The 17,956-nt window shown below is 54.2% G+C and overlaps 4 protein-coding genes across 18 annotated transcripts in view; 3 read left to right on the top strand and 1 right to left on the bottom strand.

Annotated features, from left to right (window-relative positions):
- Positions 1 to 125: 125 nt before the first annotated feature.
- On the bottom strand, positions 126 to 5,108 carry PARD6A (par-6 family cell polarity regulator alpha). 2 transcript variants are annotated; one of them, XM_015873754.3, is made up of 3 exons: positions 3,980 to 5,108; positions 3,053 to 3,275; positions 126 to 1,121 (listed from the first exon to the last, which is right to left on the bottom strand). In XM_015873754.3, the coding sequence occupies exons 1-3, from the start codon at positions 4,094 to 4,096 to the stop codon at positions 334 to 336; spliced, it is 1,128 nt and encodes a 375-aa protein (XP_015729240.2). In that variant the 5' UTR covers positions 4,097 to 5,108; the 3' UTR covers positions 126 to 333. The 2 variants fall into 2 exon arrangements, with proteins under 2 accessions (XP_015729240.2, XP_015729241.2); XM_015873755.3 differs by having other exon boundaries at positions 126 to 1,118.
- A 61-nt stretch (positions 5,109 to 5,169) lies between these two features.
- HERPUD1 (homocysteine inducible ER protein with ubiquitin like domain 1) lies at positions 5,170 to 10,341 on the top strand. 7 transcript variants are annotated; one of them, XM_085551741.1, is made up of 8 exons: positions 5,170 to 5,318; positions 5,470 to 5,547; positions 5,627 to 5,698; positions 6,613 to 6,737; positions 7,043 to 7,165; positions 7,660 to 7,998; positions 8,771 to 8,876; positions 9,378 to 10,341. In XM_085551741.1, the coding sequence occupies exons 1-8, from the start codon at positions 5,181 to 5,183 to the stop codon at positions 9,543 to 9,545; spliced, it is 1,149 nt and encodes a 382-aa protein (XP_085407867.1). In that variant the 5' UTR covers positions 5,170 to 5,180; the 3' UTR covers positions 9,546 to 10,341. The 7 variants fall into 7 exon arrangements, with proteins under 7 accessions (XP_085407867.1, XP_015729235.2, XP_015729236.2 ...); XM_015873749.3 differs by having other exon boundaries at positions 9,375 to 10,341; XM_015873750.3 differs by having other exon boundaries at positions 5,624 to 5,698.
- Positions 10,342 to 12,130: 1,789 nt separating this feature from the next.
- CETP (cholesteryl ester transfer protein) lies at positions 12,131 to 16,866 on the top strand. Its single transcript, XM_015873732.3, has 16 exons — positions 12,131 to 12,642; positions 13,023 to 13,137; positions 13,255 to 13,389; positions 13,477 to 13,547; positions 13,709 to 13,796; positions 13,874 to 13,943; positions 14,044 to 14,104; positions 14,406 to 14,497; positions 14,663 to 14,842; positions 15,131 to 15,181; positions 15,458 to 15,625; positions 15,797 to 15,864; positions 15,982 to 16,024; positions 16,119 to 16,188; positions 16,534 to 16,619; positions 16,732 to 16,866. Exons 1-16 carry the CDS (start codon positions 12,498 to 12,500, stop codon positions 16,804 to 16,806), a joined length of 1,518 nt encoding a protein of 505 aa, XP_015729218.2. The 5' UTR covers positions 12,131 to 12,497; the 3' UTR covers positions 16,807 to 16,866.
- Positions 16,867 to 17,241: 375 nt separating this feature from the next.
- NLRC5 (NLR family CARD domain containing 5) overlaps positions 17,242 to 17,956 on the top strand; it is a 34,033-nt gene continuing 33,318 nt past the window's right edge. For 3 of the 8 annotated variants that reach the window (XM_085551711.1, XM_085551709.1, XM_085551710.1), the window contains exon 1: positions 17,621 to 17,864. The gene's annotated coding sequence lies outside the window, so the exon portion shown is untranslated. Of the gene's footprint in view, positions 17,865 to 17,956 lie in introns of all 8 variants that reach the window. The other 5 variants (XM_015873643.3, XM_085551708.1, XM_015873639.3 and 2 more) reach the window with 3 other exon arrangements.

Raw genomic sequence — 17,956 nt, 5'->3', positions numbered from 1 at the left:
GCAAAGGTATGTGTGTGCAGAACTGTTAGGGACACAACTGCCCCATCCCAAAGCACCAAACCCATCTGCTGTCCTGGATGGAGACTGCTGGCCCCTGCAGCAATGCAAATGATGGACAAACGGGGTGTTTTTTAGAAAAGGTTTTACTGTCCATTGCAATATATTACTTGATGATGCACGCTTTGATAAAATAATTAAAAAACCCACGTGGGTGGAAGAAGGGAGGTGAGGGGCTCAGATGGGCAGTGCCCGGCAGGAGCAGGCTCCAGGGTAAGGACAGGGCAGAGGTAGCCCCGCTCAGTCCCACTGCCACGGTGCCCACCAGCAGTCCGGCTATAGGGTGAGCAGGGTGCCATCCTCCTGCACGCTGCCCCGGCCGGGGCTGCCGTCGTGGCTGCCCAGGGACTGCAGGGAGCCCTGTGAGCTGTGCGGGGACAGGCTGGGAGGGAGGGGTCCGTCAGCAGGGCCCCCATTGGGGCAGCCCATGGGGCCGTAGTGGGGCGCGCCGTCGCTCTCGATGACCAGGTCGCCCTCCTCGTCGCTCTCGGCTGTGCTGTAGTTGCTGAGGTACTGCGAGGCCGGGCTGGGGGTCTGCTGGCTGGGGGTGCTGTCCGTGGACACCCCTGAGCTGCCCGAGGCTTTGCTGCTGCGGATGACGTTGTTGCGCTGGTTGGCCGGTTTGACGGTGATGATGAGGTTGTGGCTGTTGGCCACCATCATGTCCGTCACCTGGTCCAGAGACTTGCCGGCCACGTCGATGCCATTGACCTCCAGGATCTCATCGCTCACCGCCAGCAGCCCCGTGCTCTCCGCCAGGCCGCCCTTCACCAGGCGGGAGATGAAGATGCCGGGCACCTTCTCGACGCCCTGCGGGGCCACGCGCACGCTGACGCCGTCGCGGATGTAGAAGCCCAGCGGTTTGTCGGAGCCGTGCTTGTGCAGCCGCACGCGGCGGTGCGTCTCGGGCAGGATGTCCACGTCGATGATGGAGGAGATCTGTCGGAAGTCCTGTGGCATGCCGATGAGGAGGTGAGGTTTGGCCCTGCAGTGCGTGGGGCGCAGCAGCCCCTTCTTCTTCCTCTGCAATGAGTTGGAGGCGAAGACACCAGCATCCGATTCTGCTGTGGGGAGCAAAGGGGGATGAGGTCAGAAAGGGCTCAGCACCACACAGCGGCCATGAGCTCACCAGCCTTCCCCACCAAACATCGCCCCGGCTCTTGCTGTCTCCTCTGGGCCCATCTCCTGGGATTACCCAGTGTACACAGGGCTGGGATTAGTGGGATCCAGGCGGTGATTCAGCCTTAATCACACTTTAAGCCAAGCTCTGCAGTTTAACGCTTGAGCTGCCGGCTCTGCCAGCCTGGGGGCCGCTGCTGTGCCTTGCTTTGTGGCACACATGCCAGCTCCCCACACGTGACCCAGTCCCTTATCCCTGTTGGAACAGAATGACCAGGTCAGGGCCACAGAGCCCTGCCACACTCAGAACAGAGACACCCACCTCCCAGTGCCCCATCCCAGGGCTGCAGGGTCCCCACGGCCCCCCACCTCCCAACCCATGCATTCTGCCAGCACCTCATTCCACCTCCAGGCACTGCTATGCAGGGTCTGGCTCTATTCCCCCCAACCAACCACTCTGGGGCTGTTCAGTGGGTGCCATCTCCCCCAATTCTCTCCCTTCACTGCATCCCCTAGGGGCCAGGGAACATTGCCTGGGCTCTTTCTGGTTTCTCCCCACCCCTTTCCATGGGGGAGCTCAGATCTCAATGCTGTGTTGCTGCTGCATCCCTCCAACACTGCACATGGTTTATGAGCATCCTCAGAGCCCAGCCTGCAGAACCAGCAGCTGTTCTGCCACCGATACAGAGAGCACCCAGTCCCAAAATGACCTCAGGAGGATGCTGAGAAAGCCTGGCCCCGGTGCCACAGCAAGGGGAAGGCATCGTTCTACGCAGTGCAGCACCCATGGAAGAGGCTGCCAAGTGCAGGAGCTCCCTGCCAGCACCAGACCCTGCTCTGGGCACGGGGCAGCCCATGGCACTGCAGGGACGCGGGGTTTCTCCCAGGACGAGCTGGGCTGCCAGGGCTCCTGGGTTATAAATATCTCCCTGCACTCACCGCCTGCCTTATTTTTAGCTTTGGGAAGGGCGGTGGAGGCTTTCCCACAGCTATTTCAGCACATGGCTGCTCTCTGGGGGGCGAGAGGCAGCCGGGCTGTGCTGCTCAGCGCCTTGGGGATGCACCGGGAATCCTCCTGCCCTCCCTGTGAGCCTGAGCCCAGCCCTGGGGCTGAGCACCCACCCCCAGCTGGGCACCACTGGGATGTCTCCACTACTTCTATGTGTGGGTGGTGGCACAGGGAGCCAACGTGTTGTGGCTTTTGCTTTTCAAACCCACTGCATGGGGACTCCAAACCCACACATCCGGACACGCTGCATGCATGCTCCCCCTGCACCCAGTGTATGAATGAAGCTCTGCCTGTGATCCTCACCAACCCGGGGACTGGTTTGACTACAGCCCAGCCCTGGAATGACCTGGATCCATTCTAAATCAGCCATGACTCACGCAGGGCTCGCTCCTGGCCTCTCTGTGTGCCCCTCTTGCAGCCCCTCTGCCAGGATCCTGCCTCGTGCTGCTGCCCGGGTGCAGGAAGGGATGGTTGGGAGCTGCTTGAGTGGCACTGGAGGAAACCAATGCAAGAGCACAAGGAATCTGACAGCAGCACAACATCACCCCTCACCTGGGGACCTGGGCCAATGCCACGTGCTGGAGCCCCCACAGTGCTCAGGGTCCATCCCATGCAGCTGCACTTGGGCTGTTGCTATCACAGCTATTTTGCAGCCTGGCACAAGGAAGCTGCACTGCATGGAGCCCACACCAGCCCAGCTGCAAAGGCGACTTCCAAGAGGTGAAACACATGGGCTGGGTGGCCGTGGCGTCACCTCCTCCCAAGCCACCCCCCAGCACAAAGAGAAGAACAGGGCCAGAAGAACACTGCCATTCACCCTGTGTATCCCAAGCAATAGATCCCAGCCCTTCTCCAGCCACCACTGACCCTTCTTCTGGATGATGACCCTGAGCAGGGGGTTGGCGGAGGACAGAGCCTTGTGGTAGTTGTCGTCGTTGTTGATGGGCAGCAGGTCGCCGTGCACGTCGGTGTAGCCCAGCAGCACATCCAGGCGGGGGATCTGATGCACGTTCTGCAGTAGGTGATAGAAGTCCTGGAAGGTGCCGGCGCTGGAGCGTTTCATGGCAAAGCGACGGAACTCGGCATCGAACTGCAGAGCAGGAGGAGGAGGAAAAGGTGGTCAGAGCTGGAGGAGGGTTGGCAGGACCCCAGCTGTTATTAATGGGGCACGCATTAATGGGGAGGGGGCACGTGGGGACACAGGGGCAGGCGGAGGCACATCTGGAGGAGGCACATTGTGTGAGTGCAGGGCTGGGGGCTGGCAGAGCACAGCTGGGCGAGGGTGTGCTGGGGGGGCACATCTGGATGCACCCACACATCTGGATGCGTGTACACATCTGGATGCGTGTACACATCTGGATGCACCCGCACATCTGGATGCGTGTACACATCTGGATGCCCCCTCACGCCGGAGGGAACGGAGGTGCCCGGATGCACATCTGGCCCGAGGAGCCCCCGCTGTGACCGGACACCGAACCCACACGTGCACATCTAAACGTACGGCTGCCCCCGCCGCCGCCGGGCACCTGCCGAGCGCTCCCGGTGCTGCGCCCTTCACCGCGCACAGAGGGCGGGATGACGGTATCCCCGTCCGTACGGCACCGGCACCGCTGCGGCACCGGGAGCGGAGCAGGGCCACGAACGGCCGGGATGCCGCTGAGATATGCCGCCCCCACCTGTACTGCCGGGGCGGGCGGGCACCATCAGCACCGGCATCGGCACCGGTATCAGCACCGGTATCGGCACCATCAGCACCTGTATCGGTACCGGTACCGTCACGTCACGGTCTCTTACCTTGCTCTTGACCTCGATGACGGTCCCCCCGGCCCCGCCCGGTGCCCGCTGCAGTCTGGCCATGCTGCCCGCGCCGCCCCGTCGCTCCCGCGGCCACGGGGGATTTTCACCGGCCATGACGTCACCGCGGCCCGGCCTGGCGGCGCGCTGCCATTGGTCGAGGCGGGGCTCGGGGGCGGGGCCGTGGGGCGGGAGGAGCGCGATGACAACGTCGCTGTAGCAACGGGGGAGGGACCGGGAGCGGGGGGACCCCGGGAGTGCGGGGTCACGGACACAGCGGTGGGACCGGCAATAAAACAGACACTACGGCTGTGAGAGCCGAGCATGGGCAGCCTGCCCCCAGCGCTGACTGACACTCCCGGTGCAGCCCCGGCTCCCGGTGCTGTGCCCAGCAGCACACGGGAGCAGAGCCGTGCTGCCCCGGGGTTAACGTGTCAGCGCAATGAGGTCAGACACATAATCCCGCTGACAGCGGGCTCAGCGCTGACGCAGGTAACAGGGACAGAGGGCACCGGGAGCCCGGCACCTCGGGTCCAATGCACCGGGCTCATTGCGGCTCCTACCTGAGCTGCACCCTGTGCTCAGCGCACTGAGCTGCGCAGCACCGAGACTGCGGCCACCCCATGGTCACCGCTTTGGGCCCGAGGAAGCCGGGCTGCAGGGTGTGGAGCTGGACACAGCGCCAAAGCACCGCCATGTCACCGCCATGTCACCGCCATGTCACCGCCATGTCACCGCCATGTCACCGCGGCCCGGTTCAGAGCCCGGCCCGAGAGTATCATATCATCATAGTATCACAGTATCACAGTCTGGTGCGGGTTGGAAGGGACCTTAGAGATCACCGAGTCCAACCCCCGGGATTCGAGCCTCATGTGTAGCAGAGCGGCACTTCTACCACTTGCGCCACAGGGGGGATTCGAACCCGGGTCCCGGTGTTGCACCGCGGCCTTCATTGCTACCACAGCGCTCCGCTGCCCGGCGCTGTCCCGGTTACTATGGCGAAGCGGCGCCGAACACCCGCCGCCCCTCCTCGTTCCTGCACGCGAGGCTGCTTCCCATTGGCCCACGTGTCCGCCCCCTCCTCCCTCTCAGCCAATCGCATGCAGCCACCGCGCCTCTGCGGTCGGGCGGGGCGGAAGTGGGCGTGGCTTGGAAGGAAGCTATATAAAGGGCGGAGGCGGGGGGCCGCCACACACGCGCCATGGCGGAGGAGCTGAGCTTGTCGCTGTTGGTGCGCAGCCCCGCGCGGCGACACCCCGACATGCGGCTCCGCGCAGCGCCCGCGTGGACTGTGAGGCGCCTGAAGGCCGAGCTGCGCCGCAGGGCACCCGGGGAGCCCGTAAGGAGTGCGGGGTGGGGGGGCGGGATGACGCAACGCCTGGGGGAGGTTGCGGCACCGTGAGACCTTGGGAGCAAGGAGCTGCATGGGGCCTATGGCGGCTGTATGTGCTCTGAGGTGGGGGTCATTCCTTTCTCTGTGTTTTCTTTAGGCTGAGGACGAGCAGAAGTTGATCTACTGCGGGAAGCTGCTGCTGGACCATCAGCTCCTGCAGGAGTTCCTGCCCGGGGTAGGATCAATGCTCCATCCTGTGCTGAAGCGCTCCAATATGGGGGGGCTTCTCTCATGTGTCCTGTGTCTCTCAGCAGGAGGAGCTGCACGCTCTGCACCTGGTCTACAACGTGAGGGCTCCTATAGATGTACCAGAGAGCAGCACGGAGGTATTTACACTGAGTTATGGCACTGCTTTCAGTGCTGCAGGTGTTTCCTGTTCATGCTGTGATACTCTCGGTGTTTACCCTGTGACAATGTAGTTAAATTAAGCTCAGAAGCAGCTGCTGCCTTGTCCAGTACAGATCTGGGTGGCACCTGTTGGGAAATATCAAAGGTATAGCATAGTTGTAGTGTGCTGCCTGGGGGAGTGCTGCTGCCTGGCCTGCTTAATGATATAAGGCCTGACATAGCCGGGCTCTCCCATACAGTGGGTTATGCAGTCAGTGGGGGCAGCTCTCATTGCTGTGTGTGGAAGAAGAGATGTAAAGGAAGATGTGTTACTCAGCTGGCAGAGGGGAAGTTAGGTGGCTGTTCTCATGACTTACTGAAGTGTCACTGTCTAAACTCACTTGTAGTATATGTAGTGATGTTTGTAGAGGTGTTTGTGCTGTCTGGACTGAGCAATTTGAGCTTTTCCTATGTGTGTTGCCAGCTGTGAGTCACCCTCTGACTACTATGCAGCTGTATCGCCCCAGAGCAGCTCTTGAATTATGTCTGTGTACTGCAGATGGGTGTGCATGCACTAGTCATGGTAGTTGATAAGTTGGTTTGTCTTGAGCACAGATCCCTTAGTTCTTTTTTAAGTTGTTCTTCTGTAACCAGATGGGACCTGAATGGGGGTAAAGCCATGAAATGCCTGTCACATATGGTGTTGTATGTATGAGTCACTATTAAGGGGCTCTAAAATAGAGATGGAGGTGCTTTGTAGCACAGGATTAAGTACAGGGACAGTACTGTGGCACCTGCAGGATCCTTGTGAGATGTGAAACAGTTTCTCTAAAATAAGAACTGTGTGCTGAAATAGTTTGAGATTTGCATGGTGTTCTGAACAGCCCCTCAGGTAGTTATGGTTTCCCTACAGGTTAAAGCTGCTCAGCCAAAGCTGACGACAGAAGCTAATCAAGAACCAGCTGCTGCTGCTTCAGATGGTGGACGGCTGGGATGCTCTCCTGGTGGTCAGGCAGCAGCAGCAGAAGCTGGTGCCAGGTAAGTCCATTACTTGATCCTCATAGGCCTGCTTGGGCAGACTGGATGCCAGGCCTAGTATGTGCATTAAGTCCTGTGCAGTGGAGAACAGGCTGGAGGTGCTAAGGATGTATAAAATCCAGTTAATGTGACACTGTTATAATGGCAAATCTTGCTTTTATCCTTTGGGGGAGAGATGTTTTTAGTACTTGAGGGGAGAATTCTTGTTTCAGTGCAGGAAATAGCAGAGGCCATCTGATGTCCTGCAATTAATGGCTCTTGTGGCTTTTCTGGTATTTAACACACGTCATTTAAATTTTCCACAGGCCTGAAACACCTCAGCATGGTTTCCAAGCGGTGCCTCCTGGGTTTTCTCTGTACACAACCTACAGCATGCTTCAGATGTCCTGGCTTCAACAGATCTATGCAAGGCAATACTACATGCAATAGTAAGTCTTCCTGAAGCTGCTAGGGGATGGTAGGAACTAATAGAAGGAAATGCAGAAGATGAAGGACTGCTAGTTTTCTTATGATGCAGTCAGAGGATTTAGTGCTCCACTGTTGTACTCTGCTTTTCTGCAGGGAATTTACTTCTGCTGTGATGTTTGCTCCTTACAGTGTTCTTTGACTGCTTAAAGTTACCCACAGATGGGAAACTGGTCACAGAGTTAAAGCCAAGAGCTGTAGCAGCCTTCCAGAGCACATTCAGATTGATCAGAGCAACTTGTTGTGAAGTTATTGCTAATGGGAAGGTGTGTAGTTTGACTTGGAAGTCATGGAAGTTACCACAGGCAGAGCCAGAGCTTGCTTTGGGCCATTGTGAAGCTCAGCCTTTTCTTAAGTTGTATGTGATCTGATTGGTGGTTCTGAACTACTGAGGTGGCCAAGTTCTCAGTGTCTGCTCAGCTTTAAAAGGTTTACACCGCATTTCTCTGCTTTGCAGCTTGGCTTCTACTGCTGCATCTACTGACCCGACCTCCACACGGCGTTCTCAGGAGATCCCAGTGACACCCCCAGCTCCTGTCCCAGACCCATTTCCTGCACAAAACCAACCTGGGGACCAGAATGCTGCTCCTCAAGCCAACGTGGTGGCCAACCAGAACTTAAGGATGAACGCCCAGGGAGGTCCTCTCATGGGGGAAGAGGAGGAAGGTGGCAATCGAGACTGGCTGGACTGGCTCTACTCTGCAACGCTGTTCTATGTTTTTGTCAACATCGTTTATTTCTACTCCAGTGTCAGCAGATTCCTCCTGGTTATGGGTGGCACTGTTCTGATGTATCTGTAAGTGCGTGTGTGTTCTGATGTATCAAGCTGGATATTGAGTGTTGTCAGATGTTGCATTGAAGTGCTGCGCTCTGGGGGGAGGTGAGCTTTCATAGAGCTCTATGGGGCTTCTGTACCTGGAGAAGGTGAACCTTGGTACACCTTGGCATTCAGCAGAAATACAGTTACAGCCTCTGGGTTCAGAGTAGAAAGGATAGGTGATGGGGAATCATCTTGCCCCCTCTTCTGGTGTAGTTGATTTTCCTTTTGGAAAACTATTGGAAGACAAAGTAACTCCTAGTGTAAAGCCACAGCAGCTCTGTGGAAGTTGGGAAGCAGTTGACAAGTGCTTGAAATCTTGGGAGGGAGCCTTGCTTCTTCTCTGTAAGTCATGTAGCCATGTGAGTTTTTGTTATTAGAACACAAAGCTTGAAGTGATCTTGTGAGTTGCTTCTAAGCTGCTCTAGAAGGCAAAAACTGGGGATAAATCGTGAGTAGAATACAGATAGCCCGCCCTTGGGGGGCATTTCTGGGCTGTCTGTGTCCTCATACACTGTTTGATCACCAGTGAGGTAATGGGTGCAGGTCTGTGAGTTCCTGTCAGGCTCAGAGTTGAAACTGCAGCTTAAAAATGCACTTCTGTATGTGCGGACTTGTAGAAAGAAAGCCAATGGCTTCATCAACTCCTGAAATGCACTGTTGTTAGTCCCCAAATGCAATGTTATTCAGTTACCTTGATGTGGCAGGAAGGAGTCACGTGTAACCACACAAATATATTGCCTTCCCTCAGGCACCATGTTGGATGGTTCCCCTTTAGACAACGACGAGCACAGCCTTTCCCAGATAACGTCCCTCCTCAGGCTGCTGTAAACCAGGACCAGAACAATAACTTGCAGGTATTGTGTTTTATACAACATGAGCATGAGATGCAGTGAGGTTTTTACTGTGTATTAATTACACAAGCAGTGAGAATTCTGCATTGCCAGCCTGCTTCCTCTTGTGGGGCGCTGAAGTGCTGTGTGTTATCTTCTACTTGTTGGGTGTTGGAGTGGCCTGTTGCAGCCTAAGTTCTGTAACGGAACTCAGGTTGGAGTATGAGAGCAGGTGGAGTCCTGCATTTCCAGCAATGCTTGGGGTTGTTGTCAGTGTTTGCTGAGTTAATTAGCTATAAAGGAAACACCTGACCACATAAGCCATGTATGCATCTGTCCTAAGCAGTATGTTCTTAACTTGGGTTCAGTATATTCTTAACTTGGGTTGTTGGGGGTTACTTCAATAGAGAAGCACTATGTAGGTTTTATACTGACAGTGCAATTTGAGTAACGATGCAGCTTAGCACCCAATTACCCTAATGCACTTCTGCAGTGGTTCTCACTGAGTGTTCTTCCTTTCAGCAGGGAGGGAATGCAGGCGGAGCAGAGGAACCTGAGGCCCTTCCTGATGCTGGACAAGTTCTGCCAGAGCTGCCACAGGCCAACCCGTCCCTTATGAGCACAGCGTGGCTGTTCTTCAAGACCTTCTTTGCATCCCTTCTTCCAGAAGGGCCCAGACTGACCCGTAACTGAAATGGCACCATTTCCTTCTGTGGAATGTCAGTGAGCTCCAGTCCTGAGCAAATCAGATGCCAACCCCAAAGCAGGAGTGAAAACGTGTGGCATTTCTCTGGCCTTCACTGATGAAACTGCAAGAGGCCTTAAGTTGTTGCAATACAGACACAAGATGATTGCCCTCATTCCAAAGAACTTTCTTCCGTAGCATTTATTGGGTACCTTTGTAGAGGCTTGGCATTGTAATCTTGTGCACTAAACGCACAGGCTCTGAGCAGGTGTGCAGAGATGTTAGAGAAGCAAATTGCTTCTTCCGTGCAATGTGATTCCTGTTGGAATGTTTCAAATGCTATTTAAATTACACTGAGTGTAGTACCTTCAATTGCTAGATGAGCATTAGCAGGTTTTTAGGAAAGATCTACTGTTCAATTGCTTCAATGGTGTTTTAAATTCCGCTTTGTAAATATTTTCCTATGAGAGATGCATTGTGCCATTTCCTTGGCTGAAGGGGCAGCTGTGGGGCACAGTGACCTCAGTGGAGCTGCAGGTTTCCAACTGCCCAACACGTCCTTCATACTCAAGGCTGATTTCTTTTTCTCTGCTCTCAAATCACGGGAGAGGAGTTAAGTGCATTCAATTTCAATCAAGAGTTTATGCAAGACTTGATTTGACTGCTTTAGATATGAAATCAAAGCAGTCTGAGACCTGTATTTAATGTAGAGGCGTTTTCACTCGACAGCAACTCTGTTGTGTTTGTTTCCTTCGATGTGGCTGAGGGCTTTGATTCAATAAAATCTGCGGTCGCTTATCTGTACTTGCATGTGCTCTACAGCAGAGCACGTTGTGTGCTCTGCTTGAAATTGAAAGGCCACGAGGCTTTGGGTCAATTCAGGGTAAGTCTTAACAGCACCACCAACAATGTCTGAGTATGGGGTGGGCGGGGGTAGGGGCTCCAGTGGACAGCCTGGCCTTGTGCAGGGGACAGGCTGATGTCCCTGTGCTGCCCTCAGGGCTGGTTACTCCAGGGCAGAGATGTTTGATGTTTGTGGCACTGTTGTTGTAGGTGGAGGCTGCCTGGCCCTTCCTTTCCTGCAGGAGGTCAATGCCCTGCAGTGCCTTGTCCTCCCCTGCCCTCCTGCGGGCTGGGAATGGCTGAGGGGTAAAACTGATGCTGTGCTGTTCTGTCTTTAGCCCCTTATTGAGGGCAACTTTAGGAACAGGAGGGAGATCATCTGTTTATAGGGTCTGATGGTGATAGGACAAAGGAAAATAGTCTTATACTAACAGGAGATGCAGGTTGGATGTCAGGAGGCAGTTGCTCAGTGGGTAGTGAGGCCCTGGAACTGCTACTCAGGGCTGTGGGTGCCCCATACCTGGATGGGCCCTGAGTCATTGGGGGGCACCCAGCCCATGGCAGGGGTTGGAACTGGATGGGCTGTAAGGTCCCTTCCAACCTCAGCTGTTCTGGGATTCACTCACAAGGACGGCTCTGAAAGTAATGCCCCTGTTTGATGACGTTGGAGGTGGATGTTGGTGGCGTGGCAATACGAGTTGAACTTTCCCACTGATGTTGTGCAACAGGTGGTGTCTGGCCAAATGGCATCTGATGTTGGAAGTGCACATGAAACCAAAGTGTCACACAATTGTTAAGGGTGGAAAAGAGCTCAAAGATCACAACCATCAATCTGTTCCCACCATTCCTGCTCCCAGCAAGGCTGCCCCACCAGGACTGCTGCTTCCCTGCCCTGAAAATGAGAGATCTTTGTTTCCTTGCAGAGAAGAAAACCATCCTAGAAACATCCCTCCTCCCCTCAAAAAAGGGGCCTTTTGGAGAGGCACAGTGTGTTTTCATTGCAAAATGAGTCCTCAGCGAAGCACGAGCAGCCAGTGGTGGATTCTGGGTGGCGTCTCAAAGGATGCCATGGAGACCTGTCCCATTGGGTTCTGCTGGGTCACTTCAGCCCCAGTGCTGGACCAGGCCTGGCAATCCAGCAAGGAGCAGGGCTGTGACACCAGGTAAACTCCACGTGGGGAAAAATGGCACCTGCTGACATTCATCAGTGCTTGCTGAACGTTTATGGAGACCAAACAGTGGATGTGAGCACAAGGAGGTGGCAAGTGATGAAACACCATAAAGCAGTGGGTCTGCTGGTGCAGGTTCTTATAAGCACAGCATGTGGGCTGTTGTTTGTCGCTGGTGAAAATGCACAGCTGATGCTGGTGACCACTGAAAAAGTGTTTGGTAGCTGAGAGTTTGCTCTGTCAAATAGCTTTAATTCGCAGGTCGCTGACCGGCAGTGCTCCTGCGGGTACTGGAGGCCGTTCACTTTCTCAACTCAGGAAGAAAACAAAGCTCAGGGCGGGGGCTGCCGGACGTGGGCTGCTGGAGGAGACGTGCTCACCCCTCTGCTGGGGACAGCAGCGCTTTGCTCTGTGCTCTTGCAGCACCCAAAGTTCTTGCTTTCAGCCATGAGACTGATGGCCAAGGGAGGTGGTTTGTGGGTCTTGCTGATGGAATAACTCAGCCCTTGTTTGTCCTGCAGCTTGGTTTGTGATGGGTTCCAAGGTTGGTGGGGTGCAAAGAGCAGGTTTGGGTTTCTAACCTTTTCTAAACACAAATTTGCAGGGAAGTGGGAATACAAAGCGTGGAATGCATGTGCATGAGCAAACGATGGGCAGGCTGGAGGCAGTGCACAACCCAGGCTGCTCCTTGCACTTTCTCCCACTCCTTGTCCCTCATTCTCCCACTGCAATGCAGTGCACCCCGAGTTACCACGGCCTTGGCAGCTGCAGGAGGAAGACAACAAGCGACCAGACAGGGCTCAAGGAAACTATAGGAAGATTAGGAAACGTGTGATGAGTTTTGATAAGCGGAGGAAGCAGGTCACGTCCTGCTCGGAGCTATGAAAGCAGCCTTCTCCACACCCGAGATTCAGCCGCTCCTGTTGGCACGCACTGCTCCAGCCGGGGATGCTGTGGGCCGGAGGGATGAGGCTGGGGACGGCCAGGATCTTGCTGATGCTCATCCATGCAGCAGCAGCCTGTGAGTTCGGGCCGGTGCCATACAGCGTCACTGGGATCGTCTGCAGGATGACCAAGCCTGCGGCATTGCTGTGTAAGTGCTGCTATAACTTCTTTGGGGGTGCAGGTTGAACCATGGGCACTTATACTGCCTGAGCTGAACAGGGACAGCTTCCCAAAGTCTTACCAGTGTTCTGTGCTGGGGTGGAAGAGCTGGAGAAAATCAGTGCTGGGTTTCGTTCCTTGCTGTAGTCTCACCTCCTGGGGTTGGTCAGTGCATGGGGGAAGCAGGCTGTCCCTGCTACCATGGTTTGGGGTTTTATTGTGAGGGTTTGGGGACTCTGAGCACAGGAGAAGAATTAACGCTACTGCAAAGGGCGATCACAGCCCCACCAATGGTGCTACACACAGAGGAGGATGCTCGCAGCCAGGAGATGGCACTGTGGTACCTTTGTCCTTTTCTTCTATGGACAGTGAACCAGGAGACGGCGCGGCTCATTCAGGCTGCGTTCAAGAACGCCAAGTTCCCAAACATCACCGGGGAAAGGTCCATGCGGCTGCTGGGCACGGTGGCTTACACGCTGGCCAAGTGAGTACCGCTGCACCTCCACACCACGGGGACAGCACGACATGGGAAGGGAACACGCTGCTCTGTGTTACCAGCTTTGAGGGCTGGCCACAAACCGGGCTCTTATTGCTTCCTTAGCATCCAGGTCAGCGACTTGTCCATAGAGCAGAGCGAGGTGGAGCTCAAAGAGAACGATGCCATTGATATAGCCATCAAAAACGTGACAGCCTTCTTCAGAGGGACCCTGACTTATGGCTACGCGGGGGCCTGGTTGTAAGTACCTGAGGGCTGAGCAGGTTGTAAGTACCTGGGGACAAGCTGCATGTGCTGGTGTGGAGTGTCCTCTGTTCTGCCCTACAGCCTGCAGCTCTTTCACTCGGTTGATTTTGAAATTGAATCTTCCATCGACCTCCAGATAAACATAAAACTGTGTAAGTATCAGCTGTTGCCCATGAGCTACAGGGAGTGTGAGCTGGGCTATGGGCTTCTGAAGGCATGCAGGGCTGGAGGTGTTCCCCACTGCCCTGTACACACACACATAGACTGGGCACAGCTGTCCCCAGCTGCCGGCTTTTCCCTTTCATTTGTGCAGTGTGCCAGGAGGAGCAGGTGGCTGCCGATGCCTCGGACTGCTACCTGTCCTTCCACAAGCTGAAGCTGCACCTGCAAGGAGACAAGGAGTGAGTCTGTTCCCCTGCTCAGCCACTGCTCCTGTTGTGGGGCCGCTGGCTGCCCCTGACTGCTCCCATCCCTGCAGGCCGGGCTGGCTGAAGCAGCTCTTCACCGATTTCATCTCCTTCACCTTGAAGTTTGTGCTCAAGAGAGAGGTATGGCTGCAAGATGACAGCCATGCTTCCCAGTGCTGGGTGAAAGGAATTCACAAAACAAGGCAATGCTGACACTGAGGACACTCCCTTCCTCTTGCAGGTGTGCAAAGAAATAAATCTCATTGCCCAGGTGATGGCAAATTTTGTTCACGACATAGCAGGCAAGTACCCTTGGTTTTCTCCTTGTTTCCTTTATGAGCAGCTTTAATATTTGAGTCCCAGCAGGACAGCAACCACATCTATTAAAACAGCCCCTTAAAAACAAGTTTGGGATCCCACCGAGAGCCAGCAGCAGTGCTGGGGTCAGCACTAGCACTCAAAAGATGGAGTCCCCTGTCCCAACCCAGCACATGCTCCTTTTACAGCTTCCAGGTCACTTGCAGCAAGTCCCTGTGCTGCACGTTGCAAGCTCTGCTGCTGCTGGTATTTTCAATGTAAGGCTCTTGTGCTTTCTCCTGGCAGAAAATTTTGTCCGAGATGAGGCCATTGGACTCGATATCTCCCTTGCGTCAGATCCCTTAATTAAAGCAAATTATCTAGAATCGCACCACAAGGTAAAGTAATTCGGGCTGCTTGGAAGCCAAAGGTTTCCTGCCCGTGGTGTTTGCTCTGAGCCCAGCAGCCCTTCCCCTTGCCACCACTGCTGGCAGATGCAGGTGTTGACACTTTGTCCTGTCTCCCTGCTGCATGTCCTTGCCGACACTTGCTTTCTTTTCAAGGGCCTCGTCCTGTACAAGAACTACTCTGACATCCTCAGTGACTCTGTTTTCTCTCCCTCGCTGCTGTCTGAATCCCGAATGCTGTATTTCTGGTTGTCAGAACACATCCTCAACTCCCTGGCTTCGGCAGCTTTCCTAGATGGGCGCCTGGAGCTGACCCTCAGAGGGGAGAAGCTGCAGGTGATTTGCAGGGGCTGTTCCTCATATTACATGTATAGCTGGTCAGAAATGGGTGCGTTCATAACAAGAACACACCAGCAGGTTGCGCTGTCCCTTAGAGGTTGATAGAAAGGTTGATGTCTGAGCTGTAAAGTGGCGTGGGATTTTTCTATAGTGGGTTCAGGAGGAACCCTGCCTGTGGCTGCAAGCTACACGTGCATGTTCTGCCACATCTGGGCTGACCTGGGACTGACCATAATCCCTTATGTATTGTTTTTTTAACAACGTGTTTCTGCTTTGTTTCTGAAGGCACTGTTTGAATTTGAAGACTCAGAAGCACAACAGAAGGCAGCACATTTGGTAAACCTGGGTCCTATTCAGAGCACTTTGTGTCCATTCCTGGATGTCTTAAGTGTTTTGGGCTGGGCTGGTGGAGAAACCAGAGGCTGAAGGACAGACTGTTGTGCTTGTCGAGGATTTCTCCACTCTCCAGGTTGACACAGATTCCTTGAAGCCCGTGGAGCTGTTGGCCTCTTGTGATGGATCCTCTGGGGGATGGAAGTGCTTGGGAAGTGGGTATGAAACTGGGAAGCGATATGACAAAAGCCTGACTTCTGTTGTTCCTTATTTGACCAGATTTTCCAAGGCAACTCCTACAATGATTCTGTGGCGAAGGTGTGGAGTCTCGCCCTTCCTGAGATTGCTCTCCAGCCTGAAGGGACAGTTGTGAAGTCGTTGGTAGCAGTAGAGATCAGCGTCTTTCCCCCAGGAGAAGAGCCTGTGACAGTTCTATACATGGAGAAGGTCAGTTCTTGCATCTCCTGACTGCCAAGACCTTTGGCCAGGTCGCTGGTAATATCTGGAGTTGAAGCCAGAGAGCATTAAACTCTGTATTATAGGAAGCAAAGCAGAATAGGCACTTAAGAGCTCCCTGCTATAAGGCAAGCAGAGTTACCTCTGTTCATCTCTGTGCAGGAAATCACGGTCACTATCCAAGCTGCCTACGTGGAAAAGAAACTCATCTTGCGCCCTTTGGATTCCCAGTGAGTACTGGAGTTCCTTAGGTATTTTATTGCTTCATTTAGCCCCCGTCTGAAAGCAGTACAGTGAAGATTCCTTCATCCCCTATTGCTGTTTTCTCCCTTTTTCCTTCCCTTCAGGATAGAGTTTAAAGTCATTAACTGCACAGCTGATCCAAGTGGAGTAAGTCCTAAGTATAATAAGCAAGTATTCTTTAGGCCATCTGCTGCTGAACTACAGCTACAGCACCTCTCTGTATGAATTGTATGGCTTTCAGAATGACCGGTCCATAAGAAACTTCCTGCAGAGGATGATCTCAGCTGTTGGGATCCCAGAAGTGATTTCAAGTGAGTTTTTCCCTTCAAGGAAGTGCCAAAGTACTCTTTAAAGCACTTATCAGTTCTCCTGTACCTATCTGCTGAAGATGTACTCTGATATCTCCCACGTCTCGGTGGTGGTGGGGGGGGGAAAGGGCATGGAATTACACTTTTCACGTTGCTGATGTGGATTTCTGCTAGGTTCAGGGCAATGGGGAAAGAGCCACTTCTGTGAATGGCTGGGATAAGGGAAAGGGAGTTCCTGCCATGCTGATGGCTGTGGGACACTGAAGCACAATGATAAGGTCACAGTACATGAGAGCTGCAAAGCCAGGATGGCCATGCCATAACTGAGTGCTTTTACTGATTCTATAGAGATTGAACCAGCCTTAACCTCACTGATGAACAGCAAAGGGCTTCATTTCTTTGAGATTAAAAATCCTGAGATCATCACAAGGAAGGTAAGCAGGGTTCAGCAATACCCGGCTCTTCAAGCCTTCAGTGGGACTGTGTGATAACCCCAACATAGCACACAGTACTAATATAACTCTTTTTTCCCCCTTGCATTTTTAGAGATACCTAATCGTACAGCTTGACTTTAGCTTCCCCAATCATTTGCTGCTTAAATTCCTCAAGCAAACGTTTTAGAAGCGGTCTCTTTGTACAAGCAGATCAGGTGTGAAACCAAATACAAGTTGGTTTGAATCAGCTTCTGTTGAGTTCTGTTTTATTTTCCTGACAAGCGCTGCTGTTTGTATGCAACCCTATCTGCATTGAGACTGTACTCTGCAAAGACCCACATACATCTGCTATGCTGGGATCTTTAAAGGAGAGCCCAAAGAGCTTGCAAGGAAGGGTTGAGATCCTGAAGGCTGCGGACACTGAGTTAACACTGAGAGATAGCATAACTAGGCTTGGGCTGTCTTTTGGCCTCTTGTATGGCTGAAGATGTGAGTTTGGAGAGCAGTGTATGAACATGGACCTTGTGTGCTGGGTAGACAGAGCTGCGGGCAAACTGTGCTCACGCTGTTGAGCAAACTTGATGACAGCAATAAAAACAATATGGAGATTATGAAAGCAAGTGAAAGTATCTGTTTGGGCAGCAGGATCCTGTTCCTTCCTCCCTGTTTATCTGAAGGGGCTCAGCTCTTGCTATATTCATGATTCCCTTCAACACTGTGCTCGGAAGGGAGCTCGGAATGCTAAATATAGGGATGTAGTGATATTAGTGAAGGCAGAGGGTGATGTTCTCCTCCACAAAGCGGGCTGTCCCGTACTGCCATGGGAAGGGGACACCTCCTCCCCTCGTGTCTCAAGGAGCACTGGGCTCAACATGCCGCCAGCACAGCACAGCAGGAGCTGAAAGGTGTGACATGGCGGCCTCGAAGCAGCCCCGGTACAACATTCCGCCTCCCCTTCGGTGCCCGGAGCGTTCACCTCCACTAGCCCAGGCTGTGGGTGTCGGATGGGTCCCAACATGGCGGCGGGCGCTGAGGGGGCAGCGGGGCGCGGGAAGCGGCACGGCAGAGGATGGCGGTTATGGCGGCCCCTGGCACAGAGCCGGGCACCGAACCGCACCGAACACCACGTGCTTTCCCGGCAGAGCGGCTCACAGCCGCTTTTCTTTCACTTTTGGGACAGCCCGCAGCGGGGCGGCACTGAGCACCGACAGCGATGGGGGCGAGCCCGGCCGGCCGGACAGCGAGGTGAGTGCGCTGAGTGGGCGGCACGGCACTGAGACGGGCGTGTGGGGCTGCGGGGTCACCGCCCTCCGCCGGCCGTCCCTTCTCTTCTCCCC

The sequence above is a fragment of the Coturnix japonica genome, chromosome 6 (genome assembly GCF_054131305.1).
Source record: "Coturnix japonica strain WE chromosome 6, WE-NBRP24, whole genome shotgun sequence".
Classification (NCBI taxonomy): Eukaryota; Metazoa; Chordata; class Aves; order Galliformes; family Phasianidae; genus Coturnix; species Coturnix japonica.
The sequence above is the reverse complement of the archived record's forward strand: the minus strand, read 5'-3'. Positions and strand labels throughout refer to the sequence as shown.

Coding starts and splice junctions, on each gene's coding strand:
- CETP (XM_015873732.3), top strand. CDS start 12,498: ATGCTGTGGGCCGGAGGGATGAGGCTGGGGACGGCCAGGATCTTGCTG. Junction 12,643..13,022: donor CAAGCCTGCGGCATTGCTGT/GTAAGTGCTGCT, acceptor TTCTATGGACAG/TGAACCAGGAGACGGCGCGG. Junction 15,865..15,981: donor TTGCGCCCTTTGGATTCCCA/GTGAGTACTGGA, acceptor CCTTCCCTTCAG/GATAGAGTTTAAAGTCATTA.
- PARD6A (XM_015873754.3), bottom strand. CDS start 4,096: ATGGCCGGTGAAAATCCCCCGTGGCCGCGGGAGCGACGGGGCGGCGCG. Junction 3,276..3,979: donor TCATCGAGGTCAAGAGCAAG/GTAAGAGACCGT, acceptor CCTGCTCTGCAG/TTCGATGCCGAGTTCCGTCG. Junction 1,122..3,052: donor GGTCATCATCCAGAAGAAGG/GTCAGTGGTGGC, acceptor TGCTCCCCACAG/CAGAATCGGATGCTGGTGTC.
- HERPUD1 (XM_015873748.3), top strand. CDS start 5,181: ATGGCGGAGGAGCTGAGCTTGTCGCTGTTGGTGCGCAGCCCCGCGCGG. Junction 5,548..5,623: donor TGCAGGAGTTCCTGCCCGGG/GTAGGATCAATG, acceptor TGTGTCTCTCAG/CAGGAGGAGCTGCACGCTCT. Junction 7,999..8,770: donor GGCACTGTTCTGATGTATCT/GTAAGTGCGTGT, acceptor GCCTTCCCTCAG/GCACCATGTTGGATGGTTCC.